Source organism: Diuraphis noxia, unplaced genomic scaffold (genome assembly GCF_037042655.1).
Source record: "Diuraphis noxia isolate RWA-SAM2 unplaced genomic scaffold, SU_Dnox_SAM2 contig0005, whole genome shotgun sequence".
In the NCBI taxonomy this organism is placed as follows: domain Eukaryota; kingdom Metazoa; phylum Arthropoda; class Insecta; order Hemiptera; family Aphididae; genus Diuraphis; species Diuraphis noxia.
Genome location: NW_028301715.1, coordinates 26,347,298 through 26,365,056, shown reverse-complemented (window position 1 = coordinate 26,365,056; position 17,759 = coordinate 26,347,298). Strand labels below are relative to the sequence as shown.

The window sequence follows — 17,759 nt, the reverse complement described above, 5'->3', positions numbered from 1 at the left end:
TTATGACGTGTATAAATTCAATTATATACGGTATTGAATTAAAAAAAGGCTAAATTGTATATAATTTTTTTTCGTGGTAACACAAGTATGCACACTATAACTAATTGATTCTTGAATAAATTATAATTCTCTGTCCTAGTTAACGACTGTTTAACGGACAAATGCCAAAAGTGCCAATGTTATATTTTAACATTATAACAGGATAAAAACATTACCCAGTGGTGGCATTTTTGACGGCTCCTCACGCCCAATCACGTATGAATTAATCTTTAATTTATGCGTAAATCCACCGCTCCCAAGCTGCAGTGACTCCAGAGGGAGTTCGATCGAATGGCGGTGGTATGCATTTCATGTCGGTATCATAATTTGAACGATACACGGCGTGATGCTCACTTGTCTGTCGGTCTGTCCGGCCGTCTACGATATACATATATCATAGTCGATGCATTTATTTATGTTTTTTTTTTAATTTCATTTTTTCCGTCGTCATCCCCAACGGCCGCCTTATAATGTACGCTCAGAGTAAAAGACGAGGCGGTGCGAGGACGACGACGCAAACATTCCCATATTTTATGTAAAAGGGACGAAATTTATCCCAGTCTTATTAGCATAACTAAAATTCCTTTGGTCGTCACCATCCGTCTACGTCATCTGGCTCGGTTTCACCGTACCCCCAAATCTTCCATCAAGGGTTTTATTGCTAAGACACGGCGAACCCATACCGAGTGAGCGAGTGAGATAGACAGCGAGAAAAAGAAAGAGAGAGAGAAATATACGAGACTCGGATGACTTACATTATATAAGATGGTAAATATTATTTTATGTGAATATTCTATTCGGGATATTATTATAATATATATAATATAAATCGCAGAGACGGTGACGTTTTTAGACATTTAATAGTAGATATACATTATGCGGGTAGAGTTGAAAAAACTGCAGTTACCGGTTTGGAGACAGCCCGGCACTTGGCAGATAATATTATGGACTGGACAGTGAGCGTGACGTTATGAAATAGGGACATGTAATGAAAAATGAAATTATTATGTATTATGAATATTGCTGAAAATAATAATAATAATATACAAGTTGAACGATTTTTACTGACTTGAGTAGGCAATTAATCTTGACTCAATTTCGTGAATGGATTCATTTAAAATATCCATTATACTTCACTATTCATGGATGAATAACAATATGAAAACGGATATTTCAGCATACTTTATTTTAATGCCAAACACTATTATACAAGTATAAAATAAAATATAGAGTGTAAAATATCAATCAAATACCATAATATTATACGATTTATATACAATTTACCATGACTTTTTTTCTGTGCAAGTTGATACATATTAGTTAAATTATTTCATCCATTTTTTTTTTTTTTTATTAAAAATATATTACAATCTGTTTACACATAAAACAATAAGTAACAATGATGAGTGATTTAAAGAAGACATGTCACACATGAAGAGGAGACTGTCCAGTGACAGAACCTCAGAAAATTTGAGTTCGGGCTTTGAAATTTATTTTATTATTTTATTTTTAATTACTTTTTTTTTTTTTATTAGATTAGAAGGTCTCTAGCCCAATTTCATTTTAACCTTCAAGGAATATTAAGAGGTAGTGTAAGAAAAGACATGTTTTTGATAAAGGGGTTAGAATGATTAATTAATTTGGAATGGAATTTTTTATAGTAGCTTTTAGCAAGTTCATTAACTGTTGGAAGTTTTAGGTCGTTATGGAGAGCTGAATTTGTGATATGCCACGGAGCACCGGTTAAGAGTCTTAATGAGATGGATTGGAAGACTTGGATGGGACGGATGTTAGCTGGTTTCGCTGGGCCCCATATTTGAATACCATAGGTCCATATTGGTCTTATGATAGATTTGTAAATTAATATTTTATTTTTGATTTTAGAAGAGGTCGGAATAAATGGAGGCGGGAGTTAAGTTGTTTACGTTTATTTTTTGTATGATTTGCCCAGGTTAGCCATTTGTTTAGAGTGATACCTAGGTATTAAGTTGATTGATGAAGAGGGATTCTTTCATCCATTTAAAAATAATTTTAATTATTAATTATCATATACCTAGAGTAAGATATTTTTAATAAAAAAGTAAAATATATAATATAATACAACGTGGTTGTAAATTTCAACAATAATTCTTAAATATTGTTAAAATAATACTGTTGATAACTTTACTTTTTTTAAAACTGAACCATTGTAAAATAACGAGTACTTTGTTATAAAATACATCAAATGACAAACAAAGACTTTACGCTCGTGTGGTTTGTCAATATTACGATCAAAATTCCATGTTTTTCGTTAAATGTTTACAGGGCATAATGATGTTGACGTCGCACCTTTTTTTCTTCAATCAACTCGATTTTTTACAATCACAGCGTATGCAGTTAAAAGATATTTTTTTGAAATTTAAAAAAAATTTTTTTAATTTACATTTTCCAATACAGTGCACAATAATAAATGAAAATAAAAATTAAAGCTATAAAATACCTTTAAAATATTAAAAATTGTAATGAACGTATAGCTTAAGATATTTTAGCATAATAATTGTGAATCGATACAATAGCGTTGCTTTCCTTTATAGCTATTAATTTAATTTACTCATAGATATAATAATTTATATAGAATATTTATATTAAAATTTATCAAGTTTGATAGTTAGATGTCCAAACGAATAATCAATTAAGACGATGCTATTGGAAGTAATAAGACTTAATTTAAAAACAATGAATCAACTATTATTATAACGTAGTTAATAATTTAAAACATATGAAAATAAACAATACTAACATGAGAGATATAACTATAATATGGATAAATACAGAATTATTATGCAATTACTATTCAATAGATTCAAAATGTGGATAATAATTTTAGTCTATAATATTTTAATATATTGTTGTAGCAAAATCTAGGAAATATATTCATATAATTAATTTAGTACCTAATATTTCAAAATACATTTAATTGGTGGTCCTAAATTATGTATATTATTCAAAACGAATTTAACATATTATTATAATATAAAGTACTTATGTGATATCTAATGGATACAATATATTATTGAGAATATTAAAAATCAGATTTAACGATTTCGACAGTCGATGGTGTTGTATAGTCAGGCAATGCGTAAATTATTATTAATTGTCAAACGAATTTCGACTAAACCAATGGATAGTTTATATTATAATCTATCGCCGAAGTAATGTTTTATATTTTAAAAAAAACTTTATATCCAATAACAGCCATATAACTGGCAAAATTCCAATGCATCTATTATAATGCTATTACCATGCATGCAGCGGCATCGTGTCGGTAAATCAACATCCATGACAATAATAACAACGACGACAACAGCAAAAACAATAACAACAGCAATAATAGATATTGGCTTAAACAAATGAGTTAATATCATGCGTGTGTATGATGGAGAACGCAGTGAAATGAGATGGGATAATAGCTGCTCTACAGGGTACAGCGGTAGGAGGCAGCGTTGTCGGCGAAGGGGTGACGGATGAGGCGGAAATTAAATTTCAAATTCGAATTCGCTCGTATCGGTTTGCAAAATAATGTTTCAGTATCGGTAGCAGTGGTAGTCATGTACAATAATAATAATATTATATTATATAAAGCACAAATTATATTACAAATATCGCGAGCCGTTATTATGATATACATGTGGTATATGGATGTTATTATTATATGCGAATGCCGAGAAGAGAGCACATATAATACGCGGTGCATTCCAGTGTAATATTACCATATTAGTGTATTTCGGTTTTATATCAAAATAATAAACGACCCATAAAATAATAATAACGCATTGGTCACATATATTAAATGCACACCGCTCTAACCACGTTCATATTTTATACGACTGCTAGGTATTTTCGTAGTCGGGTTTCGTAATCACATACCTACGTGAGATTTTACTGGTATATAATTGCATATAAAATTACCTGAGCAATACTGTAATGAGACAAGAAAGGACGATATGTTTCCATTTTTCAACAAGGTATCGGCCGGAGACCGATCAGGGTTCAATAGCTATTTTATTCGAAACAAATACCATAATAATAATAATGATTAAATTTCGTTATAGTTTTTTAAATTTTTTTTATTGTTATAGTTCTATATCAGCCTGCTGACCAGTTGCTATTTGTCATAAGTTGAACTGTAATATTATAATTTTATATTGGTATAACATAGGTAATCCTTAACAGCGAACGTATAACTATTATTAGTCTATCGATAACACATTTTTAAATCCATAAAAATTGTTTGGACAAATATTATGTGTTCTCCTGTGGTACCGATAGTTTTTCGAATTATTCCGACAATCAACATATAAAATACCTATCTCCCCACCATCACAACGTCCAATTATATCAGCGACAGGATCACGTGTATCCCTAAATGAATAACCGCGGTGGCGATTTTTTTTTACCTTCATCATCAATAATTATTGTGTGGTTAACAAATGTAATACTCTTGCATCTATCTCTCTCCGAAACTATGTAGTGCCTAAATTATACCTACCTAATATTAAGACACGTTACGTATATGTAAATATAACATTGTATCGCATGTCATTCGGTCATTTGAGTCCGGATTAAATATCTAGAATTATACTATTTAAGCTCCTGCAAAGGTAATGTAACAACATGATTATTTCATACCTTTAACATTATACCCCAAACGATTTTTGGGTGTCCAACGAACGAATCCCCATTGCGTCCTTATCACGATATTAACACAAGCACTAAAACGAATATTCAGTACAATATAATAATATTATTATCTATTATCTATATTATAATGTAAAATGTATGCATACCACAAGAATTAAGTAATTTAGTTGGGGTGTAAGGTCCAATTTACGATTTCAACTATAACGACGGTTAGTAACTATAATATTTATCTACACCAAATTTTACCTTCAAAACTGATTATGTTCTTAAACACTACAAAGGCGTATGGAAAAAAATGATTTCGATTTATAAATGCGTTAATTTTCAAAAATACAGTATAGAAGATGGCTGGAGGAATATTTAACATAGCAATGCTGGAGAGTAAACACAAATATAAAACATTTTCACTAAAAATAATTCATCAGAAATATAACTTTTGCGGTGATAGTCATGTGGTTAGGATTTATAATGTATATTTACTACAAACAGTTTATAGCGTATAGAAAACGGCACTTACTTAAGTCAATTAAAAGTTATGAGACGAGATTAAGATTAAATTTAGGAATGTCTTCATTTAAGGGAAGAAAATAATATGATGAAACAAGACAACTTTGTTAAGTTGCTTAAAATTTAATTGGAGCTCGAGTTAAATGCTATCAAGTGCATCTATTCAGTATCAGTGTTTAGCTCTTTGTAATAAAACGGCTTAGCAGGCCTTAGAGATGTATAATAATTAATAATAAGATAAATTGATTGTGTGTATAACTCATTTAAGGTTTGATTCCACGAAATATTTCCAAATTATAAGCGGTATTACGGCTCCAAAAAAACGACTATAACGTCTTTTCAACTTAAAACGAAAATAATATACAGAAATATTAAAATCAAAATCAAACACACTTTTTTAATCGATCAAACTCGGGTTATATAACTTGAATTTTATGCTTGACTTACAGTAAGTATAATCTGTTAGTAACTCACTGTATATAAATATAAATCGCACTATTTCATTCAAATCCAAGGAGAACCTAAGTTTCAACAGTTTTATTAGCTTTTTGCGACTTGATAGTAAATAGTATAAGAAATCAACACTTGTAGCTATATTTTAACTGCTTTAAATTGTAATAATACTACTTTATTTGAATCAAATATTGTTGTAGAATGTAATTCTGTAGAAAAAAAAAATTCTAATAAAAGATTTTATAGACCCACAGTTTGACGCAATCAACAAAAATATTAAAACAAATAACGATACGATTATGACAGACCACATAATATACTTACCAGTTATCACTTATACTTAGTTATGGTTATAATTTTAGTTATGACCCTTTGATATAACAAACATTTTTTTCGGTGTAATTGATTGCACATTTTTACAAAAAAGTATTAATTAGATATCTTTACGTTAGTTTTAATGTAGGTAGTAGAAATACAACGAATAAATAATATACGCGATTCTATTTTGTTAAGCAAATTATACAACAAGTGTTTATTGCTATGAAATAATAATAATGAGATATTGGATCGAATTTCGTGTACGTAATATACAATATTTTATTATGCATAATATTCTAGTGTCGTTGACTAAGTTGTGATTTTTCCACGGAAAATCGCATGTCGTGGCAGTTATTTTATCGCATTTTTATAGGCTACAAAATCTTACTCTCAGCCATTGTGTTCTCTTGAACGTAAATAATGCATACGCGAAATATCTGCGAAATCACAGTCTACTACCTATTGATGCGGAATGGCACACGTCATTGGACAGCGAAACGCCAAGCGTAAAGCAGACATACTAAATTTTCCCGGCACGATGAATCCAACGCGCGTAGCCAAGTTTATTATAAATAACAACTGGGATCTACGAAATTCACATGCGAAACTATATTATTATTATAACTTATAAGTATACATATAAATAAGAACTTCTCCTTTTATCACTTTATTCTTCTCATAAGACATAAATAAATATTACACGTTGATAGAAAATGTGAAAATCGGTCAATTGTGTTCAAGACTTCAGATTATTGTTGAGGCAATATTTTCTTTTTCTTGAATCGTATTATTATTATTACGTATTATATGTTATATGTAAGTCGTTTGTATTATGGATGTGTTATAGAAAAATGAGTTTCGTGGGTAAATCGTTTTTTGTTCAAAGCGGAAGAGAATGAGGTAAGGAGTTTCGTTCGACAACATGAGGAAAGGAAAAATATATCAAAGTTATTACGATAAAAAAATGCTATTTGTCTATGCCTTTAACTGCATTAGGGCAGATTTTAGAATTGAATACGTAACTATTAGTTTTACAATATAATAATATATTATACGTTATTATAATGATCACACTAACGCAATTAACTGTATTCACGTATCTCATACAATCCTCATTAAACATTATTAATAAGTACCTAATGATATTTCGTTTTTAATTATTGACAACGTTTTCAGTTGCTGTTCTTGAAAGTATAAATTGGTATGAACTCGACGGATTCTAAATGAATAAAAACAATGTTTTCATAATTTGTGAAAAGTTTAACCGTAATTCTATTTTATAATACTCTCACTGGCAGAGTTTATTCTTTTAAATAAATTGTACTTTAATATTCATTTTAAATTGACTATTAGCATAACAATAAGAATAAAAAAGAATACTGGTAAATTATTTTAAATAAAGTCGTGGTCTCTTCTCGTTTAAATTAGTAAACTTTCTACAGCACTAAAGGGATGGTAAAACCACAAACAGCATGTTATACAGCTATACTTAACGCGATGTTCATACTGTCGAAAGTTTTTGGCTCGACAGTTTGACAGATGAAATGTGTTTGGTTTTACTTTTCCATAGCAGTATTGTCTGATAATAATAATCAAGTGAAACCTGCCTAAATTTTAGTCGGAAATAACCTGATACATTAATGATTTTAAGTTCAAAACATCCCCGCACGTTTCTAAATATATGCAAAAAAGTTCTGTTTGTGAAGCTGACAATAGTGACAATAAGTTACGAAATAGTTTAAATAGTGGTATGGAAGTTGATCTCGTATGAGCTATTATTTTCCAGAAAGTTTTTAACAAGAGCAACATAATAATGAGTTTAAAAAAATATTGCAAGTCAGTAGAATATTCTTTATTATAGCAACCGGTAAATGGTATTCACTACAGTTTTCCAACATAATTATACTTTAAATACCTAATGTATTTTAAAAATAATAAAAATACCTAGCTAGCCCTAGCTAGTTCTAGTTATATTGTATGTTTCTGATTTAACGCAAATATTATTGGGTTTTGAATACTATTTTGTGAAAATTATAATAATATACGCAGTATTGTTATCCGGAAGATTGTATCTATCGTTGCCATTCCAAGTTGAACGACACGTTAAGGCAACGAAATAATAATGGGCGGCACTATAGTTTACGATTTTAATGATAAATGTCTGTCTTGGACACGATCAATCTAGGGTTTATTAATTACAAACGATATCTTCACGGAAGAAGCTTGAAAACGTCTGAGCAGTGGTGTAAAATTGACCCCTTCGGCGACACGGTGATCATTATCTAAATAGCGCATTTCACGACCCAATTTAACACACGTTCGTCCAACTCCAAAACCTTTGTAAGTGACGTCGCTAAACAGACGTATAACATCGTACACCAAAGAAAAAGGTTTGAGGAACACAGTAAAAAAAAACATATGGTAATTTCTGACACCCTTCTGTATTATCATGGTATGTATCAGAGTAGAATAATAGTTTTTATCATTAATAATGTTTCCTCCTCAACCGGAAATTATATGCATGAAGAACATATGATTTAATATTAATAATATATACAAAAAAAAATATATACAGGGTGATTATTTTATCAAACAACACTTATATGGTGTTTGTGTGTAAATACCACCTAACATACACCTATAACACACAAACACCACTCAAAACCACCTAACTTTGGGAGGCTATATCTTGTAAACGAATTGACGAAAAATGAAAATTTAAACGTGAAAATTCATTGAAAAAATAGCCTTTTTAGTTTATCAAATTTTAAGTATAGGTTGTCATTTGAAAATCAAAAGTTGATAATAGTTAGCCTGAAAAATATAAGGGTGAAAATATTTAAAAAATATATAGTTCTAGAACAAGATGGTTCCAAAATTTTGAAAAAAAAAAAATTTGAAAAAATTCAATAGTTTTTGAAATAATGAGTGTTGTTTGATAAAAGAATCACCCTGTATATATCTGGATCGGATAATTGTATACAGTCTTAATAACTCCATAGAACAAGTAAATAGCTACAAATATCTAGGCAGTCTAATCACTCAGGATGGAAAGGCCACTAAATAAATTAGAGCTAGGATAGCGCAAGCGAAAACCACATTTATGAACCGTAAGGAATTACCATGCTCCAAAAAGATAAGTACCCATATAAGAAAAATAATAGTTAAAGTGTTTGTGTGGAGCGTGGCCCTATATGGGTCAGAGTCCTGGGTGATAAACAAAGCAAAAGAAAGATATTTAGAAAGCTTCAAAATGTGGTGCTGGACTGAGTTTCGTACCAATGACAGTGTACTCAATGAAATAAGTGAACCTAGAGGATTATTAAGATCAATTAAAGAAAGAAGATGGAGAATTATTGGACACACTGTAAGACACCAGGAGGAACTACACCACAGAATATTGGAAGGATAAATAGAAGGCAAGAGAGGCAGGGGACGTCCTAGAACAATGTTAATCAAAAAAATTATTTGAGATGCCGGATTGAGAACCTACAAAGAACTGAAGAGAATGGCCAGTAACAGAGAAGAATGGAGGAAGCAAGGGAGAATGCTGTAAAACCAACCTTAGGGTTGATTACTGAAGAAGAATAAGCAGTTTATGTGTTGTAGACAATCGCAACAACTACGATCATATAGTTTACCATTATTCCGGTAAATGTAAATAACTACATTTATAAATATTATTATAATCATAAATTGTTATTTTTTTCATGGGGGGGGGGAGAATGAGGTAGGGTATAAATTGCATTCTCAATTGTATTCCAAATAAAAATATTGATATAATATGGTACATTACTAAGTTCCAAAATGTATTTGATTATAATTATACACAATATTAAAAGTATTAGTTATCTACATAATATTATATTGTTATGGAATTAATTATTTTTGCTTTTAAGCTCCATGGCCTATGTTTCCAAGGGTATATTTACAGTTAAAATATATATATATATTATATTGTTAACTGTATTTTAATATGAATGCACGTCGTCCGGAAAAAACTCACAGAAATTAGTTCATAAATATTTAAATTAGATTTGCAAAACAAATCGTATGTACAATACAAATCTTCAACGTGGTCATTGCAATATAGTTACATGAAACCGCAAATGTTATTTTTAAACATTACGGGTTTCAGTCACGCCACATCCATATTATCAACATTTAACTTTAAAAAATAACAATCGTTAATAGTAAGTTATTAAAAGACCATTGCTTTCGTATTTTACTGAAAACTGTACCACTCTTCCAAAATTATTCATTATAATTAACTATAATTAATAATTCAGGTTGAAACAATAAAGTAGAAATAATATCGACGGCCGAGAATCAAGACGACCGATGATACTTTTTGATTAGAAAATGGTCCGTAAAAAATACTTGGAAATTCCTTACATAATTGTAAGGGGTAAAAACTTGGTAGTTTACTCAAGCGTAATCAATGTGTCCATGGTGAACAGTTGAAAAGAAATAGTCTATTTTTTATATTTGTTTTATCTTGAAATGGATTTGTATTTAATTAAATAGATAATAATAATAATAAAATACACAGTGGTAAAATGACGTAGAGTCAGTTAATATTTTTTTCTCCTTGCAATATTCACAAATGAAAACGTGTAGGCCGAGTCTAAATGCCCATTGGTGGTGAAACGAAATCAATTTCCGATATAAAAGTCACTATAATAAGTTATTATTAACGAAAAGGGAACGTAGATAGGTATAAGGTAGTTGATAACAAATGTCATTTTTCTCATCGCCGGCACCAGATTGTGTGACATTTGGTGACTGGGTAGGTATAGAACCCTAACAGCGGTCGAGGGGATAGGAAAAAAGTAAAGGTTAGTCTACAAAAGTTCATGTATCTAAGGACAGGGGTGGGTTTTTTAATCAAACTGTCGTTTCTGCGGTGGGTTGGCATCACTACTACTACCACCAGTGTGGTAATAATCGACCGTGACTCCAAACAACGTCATACGACCTTGCTACCACACAACCGTATAGAATAATCTCTTACGTCCCTACCGTCCATGCTGAAAAATACCAAATGAATTACTATATCTCGAAAAGCTCCTCGCGCTACCACCACACTTTTTTCCACTGCCGTCACAGTCACCGTGTGTCTCTTTTAATTAATTGATCTCTCGGACTTTAGTAAGACCCTATATTTTTTCTACCCTCTATCTTGCCACTTTGACTTTTCTTTTTTCCCATCCACATCAATCTGCTCATGCCATCCGTACACCATTTTGTTCATTGGTGAACGGAGCTACCAGCTTCAATTAGATTTACGAACGTCTAATGTTTTGTCATCCACTACAATCGTACAACAGCAGCAACTTCAATCCACCCTCTACTCGCCTCTCCCAGCTACCCGTTAATCTCCTCACATATTATACTGTAGCATTTCAATTTAAAGATACTAACACTTAATCCAATCAAGAATTATAGTCCTACACGTGTCTATAAATGGCGTCTGTATAATAGTTAAATTGGCCAAATTAAAAATTTTCTGATGTTTATAGTGTATTATTTCGTAAGTAATAATTTATTTATTTTTCACAAAAAAATAAAAATGAAAATTTTATCTAAAAAAAAAAAGCTATTTGCTTAAAACTGTTACTATTCAATTAAAACTTATAAATTAATTTATATTAAACGCATAATATAAAGTTTATTCTGTGTATCAAATAAAAAATGTGTTAAATTAAAAAATATTGACTGTCAAAATATAAATTTAAAATTAATACCTATTGTTAAATTATCATAACTATCTCAGTAAGCATAAAATACCTACAATCAATTATAATTTAATCGCCAAAAACAATTCAAAAGACACTTCCTTTTACATCTCTCTATCCACTAATACCTCCTCATAGTTTTCCTTTAGTTTTTCACTCTAATCATAGAAGATCCTTTGATATTGTATTACAATATCATTTTTTAGGTCTTCCTAAAAGTATCTTCCATCTTGGTTTACAATTCAGTACTTATTTTACAATAGTGTTAAACCTTAGTATGTGTCACCTAGCCAGTTAAGTGTCTTGGTTCTAATTACCCCAATCATATTCGGTTCTCCGATGTATTCATTCTTCATTTTTCATTTAATATGTACTTATTTTAATAGAATATGTACCAATTACCTACAGAATTGTCTAATATTTGTAATTGGATTGATATCATCCAACATATATTTATTAAAAACAAATTAAAATATATTTATTTTTCAAAGTTAAGGGTGAATACTTTTGTAATTAAAAATTAATTAATTTATTGTGTTGTGGTTATAAAAGTTTGTACTAAGTACTACTAGTTAGAAAGCTTAAATTCTGGTTATTGGGTTCTAAAATAAACCAATTATTCCAACCTACTATAATATATACCTTATAAAATTCTGTAAAATGCACTATATATGTTTTCTATCTACGGCATTCAATCACTTGTACATGCTACAAGATCTCCTCAAAATCAATCTATTTGTGTCCATTTCAGGCTGGCCACTGATTACAAATGAACTGTCAATCCATGGTTAATAGCGCAGTTCAAAGTAGAACATACAAAGTTTACAATTCTCACAAAAGTTTTGCAAAGGTTTCTTTGATAACATTAATTAATCCGATCTCAGTGAATATATACAATACAATTGTACTGTATAGATAATTTATAATTTATAATTTAAAATGAATATGTGTCTATTACCTCAGTTGTTCTTATTATTTACTTTGAAACAGATCGAAAAAAACATTATATAAAAAATAAAAAATAAATGAATCTTAAGTAAAAGATATAACTATATTTTGTAACTTATAGCCAAATGCCATACGGAGCCCCGGGTTGTGAGTGAACTTATATCACAACAGATGATATTTTGTGAGTTCTAAATACTCACCAGAAAATAATTTATAGTACTTAAAAATACATCTATATTTCATTATTTTATTATTTTATTTAAAAGCTCTTAATAAATCAGCCATAACAACGCACTCGTCTGATAAATAACCAGGGAGGGAGGTAGGTTTTAAAAAATAACCGACAAGGCGCTTCGACGACTGTGTACTCGAACGTATTAAAAATCTTCGGTGGCACTTAATAATGGTATTATTCCACGCTGGTAATAGACTGTGAAGTGAAAACACTCGTGAGTAAAAAAAGGCAAGTACCAGCTTCCAAAACTGAGCAGAGAGGAACGATGATTGAAAACGCAAGCGGGAAAACCTAGGGGGATAGGGGTGGTAATCGCTGAAACTATAGCGGGAGAAAAGAAGAAGAAGAAGAAATAGAAGAAGAATATAATATACAATAGCGATGAAAGAAACAGCTTGAGGGTTTGGTGACGGGTGGGGATCAAACCGGCCGGAAAGTCGCCAGTCCGTCACGTGAAGAAATTCTCACGGTGACGTTGAGTTGCGTGAAGTATTGTATGCCCGAACGCAGTGAAAGAGTGGCGACTGCCAGCCGGGTCTTTACTTAAACGAGCTAATCTCATTCTCTACCCCTCACAACTGCCCCACATCAACTAGTCCATCATCACAGCCCACCTGACATGACGAGGGGTAGCTAGAACCAACTATTGAACCACCAAGGCTATTGAATTGCAATCGAAGTAACGCTAAGACGGTAATACTATATAGGTTTTTGCACGTGACTACGTACAGTTTATTGTATAAATATACACCTACTAGGTTTTATTTCGTATACTCACTTTGTTTTTTTTTTTACTTAACATTGGTCGATATCTAACAAAATAATAATTCAAAGCAGCTAGTCGCGTGGTTGCGTTTTACATACTCACTACTTTTATTTAAAACCACGAAATCATGATCAGCTTTTTACATGAGTATAAACGTCATTTATATCGAACGCGAATTACAGTCTCGATTTTGGGTTTACAAATCTTATTCTATTTTATTATATAGTGAGGCACGGTGGCGTTATAATCCGATTTCCGTCGAAATGGCTAACCCAGCTCTACCAACGAGTATATAAATTATAAATACTTTATAAAAGTGACACAAAATAAAGCAATACATATTCTTTATTATAATATAAAAGCTGGTATTATATAATGTTATTAGCTCATGCATAGCTGATTTAATATTATGAATTTTGGTACACTCATGGAAACAAACGAGCTTAACTATAACCCGCAATCAAAAACCGAGAGACAACGATTGGAAAACAAAACATACTGTCGCTCGTATAGAATTATTTAAATATTATTTCGTAATGTTTCCATCGACATCATTATTTTGTCATATTGAATATAAAAACCTCCCGAGATAGCAATCGAGAAAATATTGTATTTTTAAATAGGCAATTTGCAAGTACAAAAAAAAAGCATTCAAAAATAAATAAAATGGGATTACCAATGTTCATTTTGTTCTTTCACAGAATGTATAATGTAAAATTTATCTGATGGATTTTGATCTTAAAATAATGTGATATTTTTTTTTATTTCAACTCAAGATACATCAATTCAATGTGTATACGTATTATATTACATAATTATCTACTACATTATTTTAAAACAATAATATTGTTTTTTAAATGGATACAATGTAGTTTAAGGAAACATTCAAATAATTAACCGATTAAATTAAAAAAATAAATATTTTCTATTAGTTGAAAATATTGAGCTCGTATTATATTTATGCTCACGGTTCTTTGAAATCTTAATAGTATAGTATAGTATTATTAGTATAGATTAATAAAAAGAAACAGAGTGTTTACTTACTTTTTTGCCATCTAACTCGTGTGATCCTTGTGCCAGAACTTTGTCCACACTGGACGGATCTGCGAAAGTGACGAACCCGAAACCCCTGTAAACAAAATTATAATTTTTTTAAGTCGTTCGTGTATATTGTTAGTAAAAATCTATAAAATCTGTATAATGTTTGTATTTTCTTCAGCTCTCCTCCTCAGTTTAACCCCATGCAATGTAAATTTAAAAGCAATCGCTTTCATAAAACACTATCTGCACCACACCTGCCTGATGTTTAATACTAATATTTTGATTTAAATACAATTAAATATTTAAACTTGTAATTTTTAATAATTTATAATTACTATAATTATTATATACACATTTATAGCAACACATAAATTACATTTTTACAGAATACAACTTCCTTAACTATCTTATATTTCTGTGCAAGTATCCAATTGTCTAATTATATTCCTTACAATATACTAAATAATAATAATAAAATCATAATTAGTTTTTTTTTAATTTCGAATATTTAGCCTCTTGTATTTTACCTCTTTTAAATTGATTTCTACATTTTTTTTTTTTTTTTATCATGTCATATTGATATTATTTGTACGAATATACACTCTCTATAAATCATAATGTCATAGCGTTATAGTATTAATTTTATAAACTCTTTACTCTATATACCTTCGCATCAACTTTGAATTTTAAGTATTACATTTTCTTACGATACAGCAGCTCTTTATTATTTATACGTACACTAGTTAATCTCAGTTATAATATTTTATCGCAGAAACTACATCGCAATTGTTTTAATTTCATACATCTACATATTATTAAATTTAAAACATCTTCCATAATTCCTTCATTCCCTCACGTAATTTACTTTGAATATTTAATCTTTCACACCGTGATTACAGACTATCATTCCTTTGATTAACTCTTTCGTGAAATTTAAATCAGGTTTCTTACTCTATAATATAGTTCATTTAACATATTATTCAAATAAAATTCTAAACGAATTATCTATCAAAGTTTTGTTTTGCGTTCCATGCCAGTTTTATTAACAGTATGTAACTTCATTTATTCTAATAATAAAAAATAATATTTGTATACAAGTATATAAAATTATGTGTATATAAACATTATAAAATACAAGCTTAAATATAGTTAAATGGAATATTAATATAATTTATATCTACATCAACACTAAATATTTATAATGGCCAAAATGTTAAATTCAAAAATGTTATTCTATGAAATAAGTAGTTTGAATATGTTATAATATAAGTAAATACAAGGAAACGAGAAAAGCATGAAAAATCATTTCTTTCTACGATTCTGTTAGAAGAAACTTTTATTCTAAAATTTAATTTAATTGTTAGTATTATTATCGTCAAACAATTAAACTTAATTGATAAAAATTATACTTTATTAGGAAAAATGTGCCCTTATATTATGTGTATGATACTTAATATTTATGTAAATAATGTTACCATTAAATGTTATATTATGTAATATGTTAAATATTTAAATTTTTGTTTTAGAAAAACAACCAAAGTGTTGCTGGAATGAACTATAGAATCTTGTACTCAACTTCAGTTTAATTTTAAAAATATTCTTTGTATAATAAAGTGTTTAAAAATATGTTTATGGTACAGTTTATACTAAAGATTAAGATGTATTATGTTCCATAACCATATATTCAATTTTTCAAACAATACAGACTTATTTAAATTACTTTCTTTATATTTTTAAACTGCCAATACAGTAGGGTCTCGATTATCCGAACACAGGCTAATCCGAAAGACGCGGTAATCCGAACGGGCTTGAGAATTATCTTATCGCCATAATATGTACATACTACATAATATGTACATATTATGTATGTATTTGTAAATAATATTTTCCGGTAATAAAGTTTTTCAATTATGTGGGACAAGGCTACCAATTCATAACGGGAACCAATGTACAAAAAAAAATCAATATTTTAAATGGTAAAGTTCATAATTAATATTAATATTTTTATGTATTCAATGTCTTTTGAAATAACGAGTTTTTACACGATTAATACAAATAAAAATAAAATTTCATATTTTAAATAAAAATAAAATTGATGTTTTTTTTTTAAGCCATAGGTAATCCGAACAAATCGCTAATCCGAACGACCCCTTTCCCCAATCTCGTTCGGATTATCGAGACCCTACTGTAATTAGATTACCTTAAGATAACGCTGCACCTATAATATTTTATTGATGACTTAAGATTGAAACATATTTTCATAAAATCAAATCAAATTAATTTAATTCATTAAGTATGTTAATTCAGACAATAAATCATATTTTGTAGATAACAATGTATGAAAAAAATTTTTTTTTTTTTGTATTGTGTATTGTTTTTAATGTGTTATATTATCAATTAAATTATTTTTAAAAATGTACAGGTAGTCCATATCTTTGCATACTAATACATTTAATATGATATTTTTAAAATATCATAATCTGTTACTGTAATTTATTAACTTGGTGAATATTATAGAACCTATCGTATATTATGCAATAATTCAAATATTCAAATTTATTTTCTAACAATTTTATTATTCCATTTCCAACCCTAACCACTCAACTTTATATATCGTCTATTTAACTGATGGTCTAATGTTTTGTAGATGATGACTAAAACAGTTGAGACTGAGTGGACAGCGGATAACGTTTAATTTTCTAAATAGCCGTTTACTTTTTCACTGATCACTGTGTCGACCATAGCAAGTGGTACGAGCTTCTGTGAGGTCAGTGTAAAAAGCAAAGGGCTATGTGGCAAATCAAATGGCGGTGAGATGTATAACATAATATAAATGATGCAAAACCATATACAATAAAGGGTTTGGGCCTTAAATCATATAAAAAGGGAACGGATAGGATGCAGCACTGGAGTAGACGAGGGCGGTGGTGAAGATAGTAGAAGGTGGGTTAAGGGGGTGCGAGAAGGTGTGATAGACTTGTGCAACGGCGGCAGAACACACGTGAAGGGATGCAGTAAACGGGGCGAAACGGTT

At 29.8% G+C, this 17,759-nt stretch overlaps 1 protein-coding gene across 10 annotated transcripts in view; it reads right to left on the bottom strand.

The window, feature by feature from the left end:
• The window catches only part of Rbp6 (RNA-binding protein 6), a 410,061-nt gene that overhangs the window by 157,626 nt on the left and 234,676 nt on the right, over positions 1 to 17,759 (bottom strand). For all 10 annotated transcript variants that reach the window (XR_016192063.1, XR_016192064.1, XR_016192061.1 and 7 more), the window contains one exon: positions 14,729 to 14,813. Coding sequence is in view for 6 of the 10 variants with exons in the window: in XM_089229288.1 (XP_089085414.1) it covers positions 14,729 to 14,813 (85 nt within the window). In the remaining 4 variants the exon portion in view is untranslated. The remainder of the gene's footprint in view (positions 1 to 14,728; positions 14,814 to 17,759) is intronic.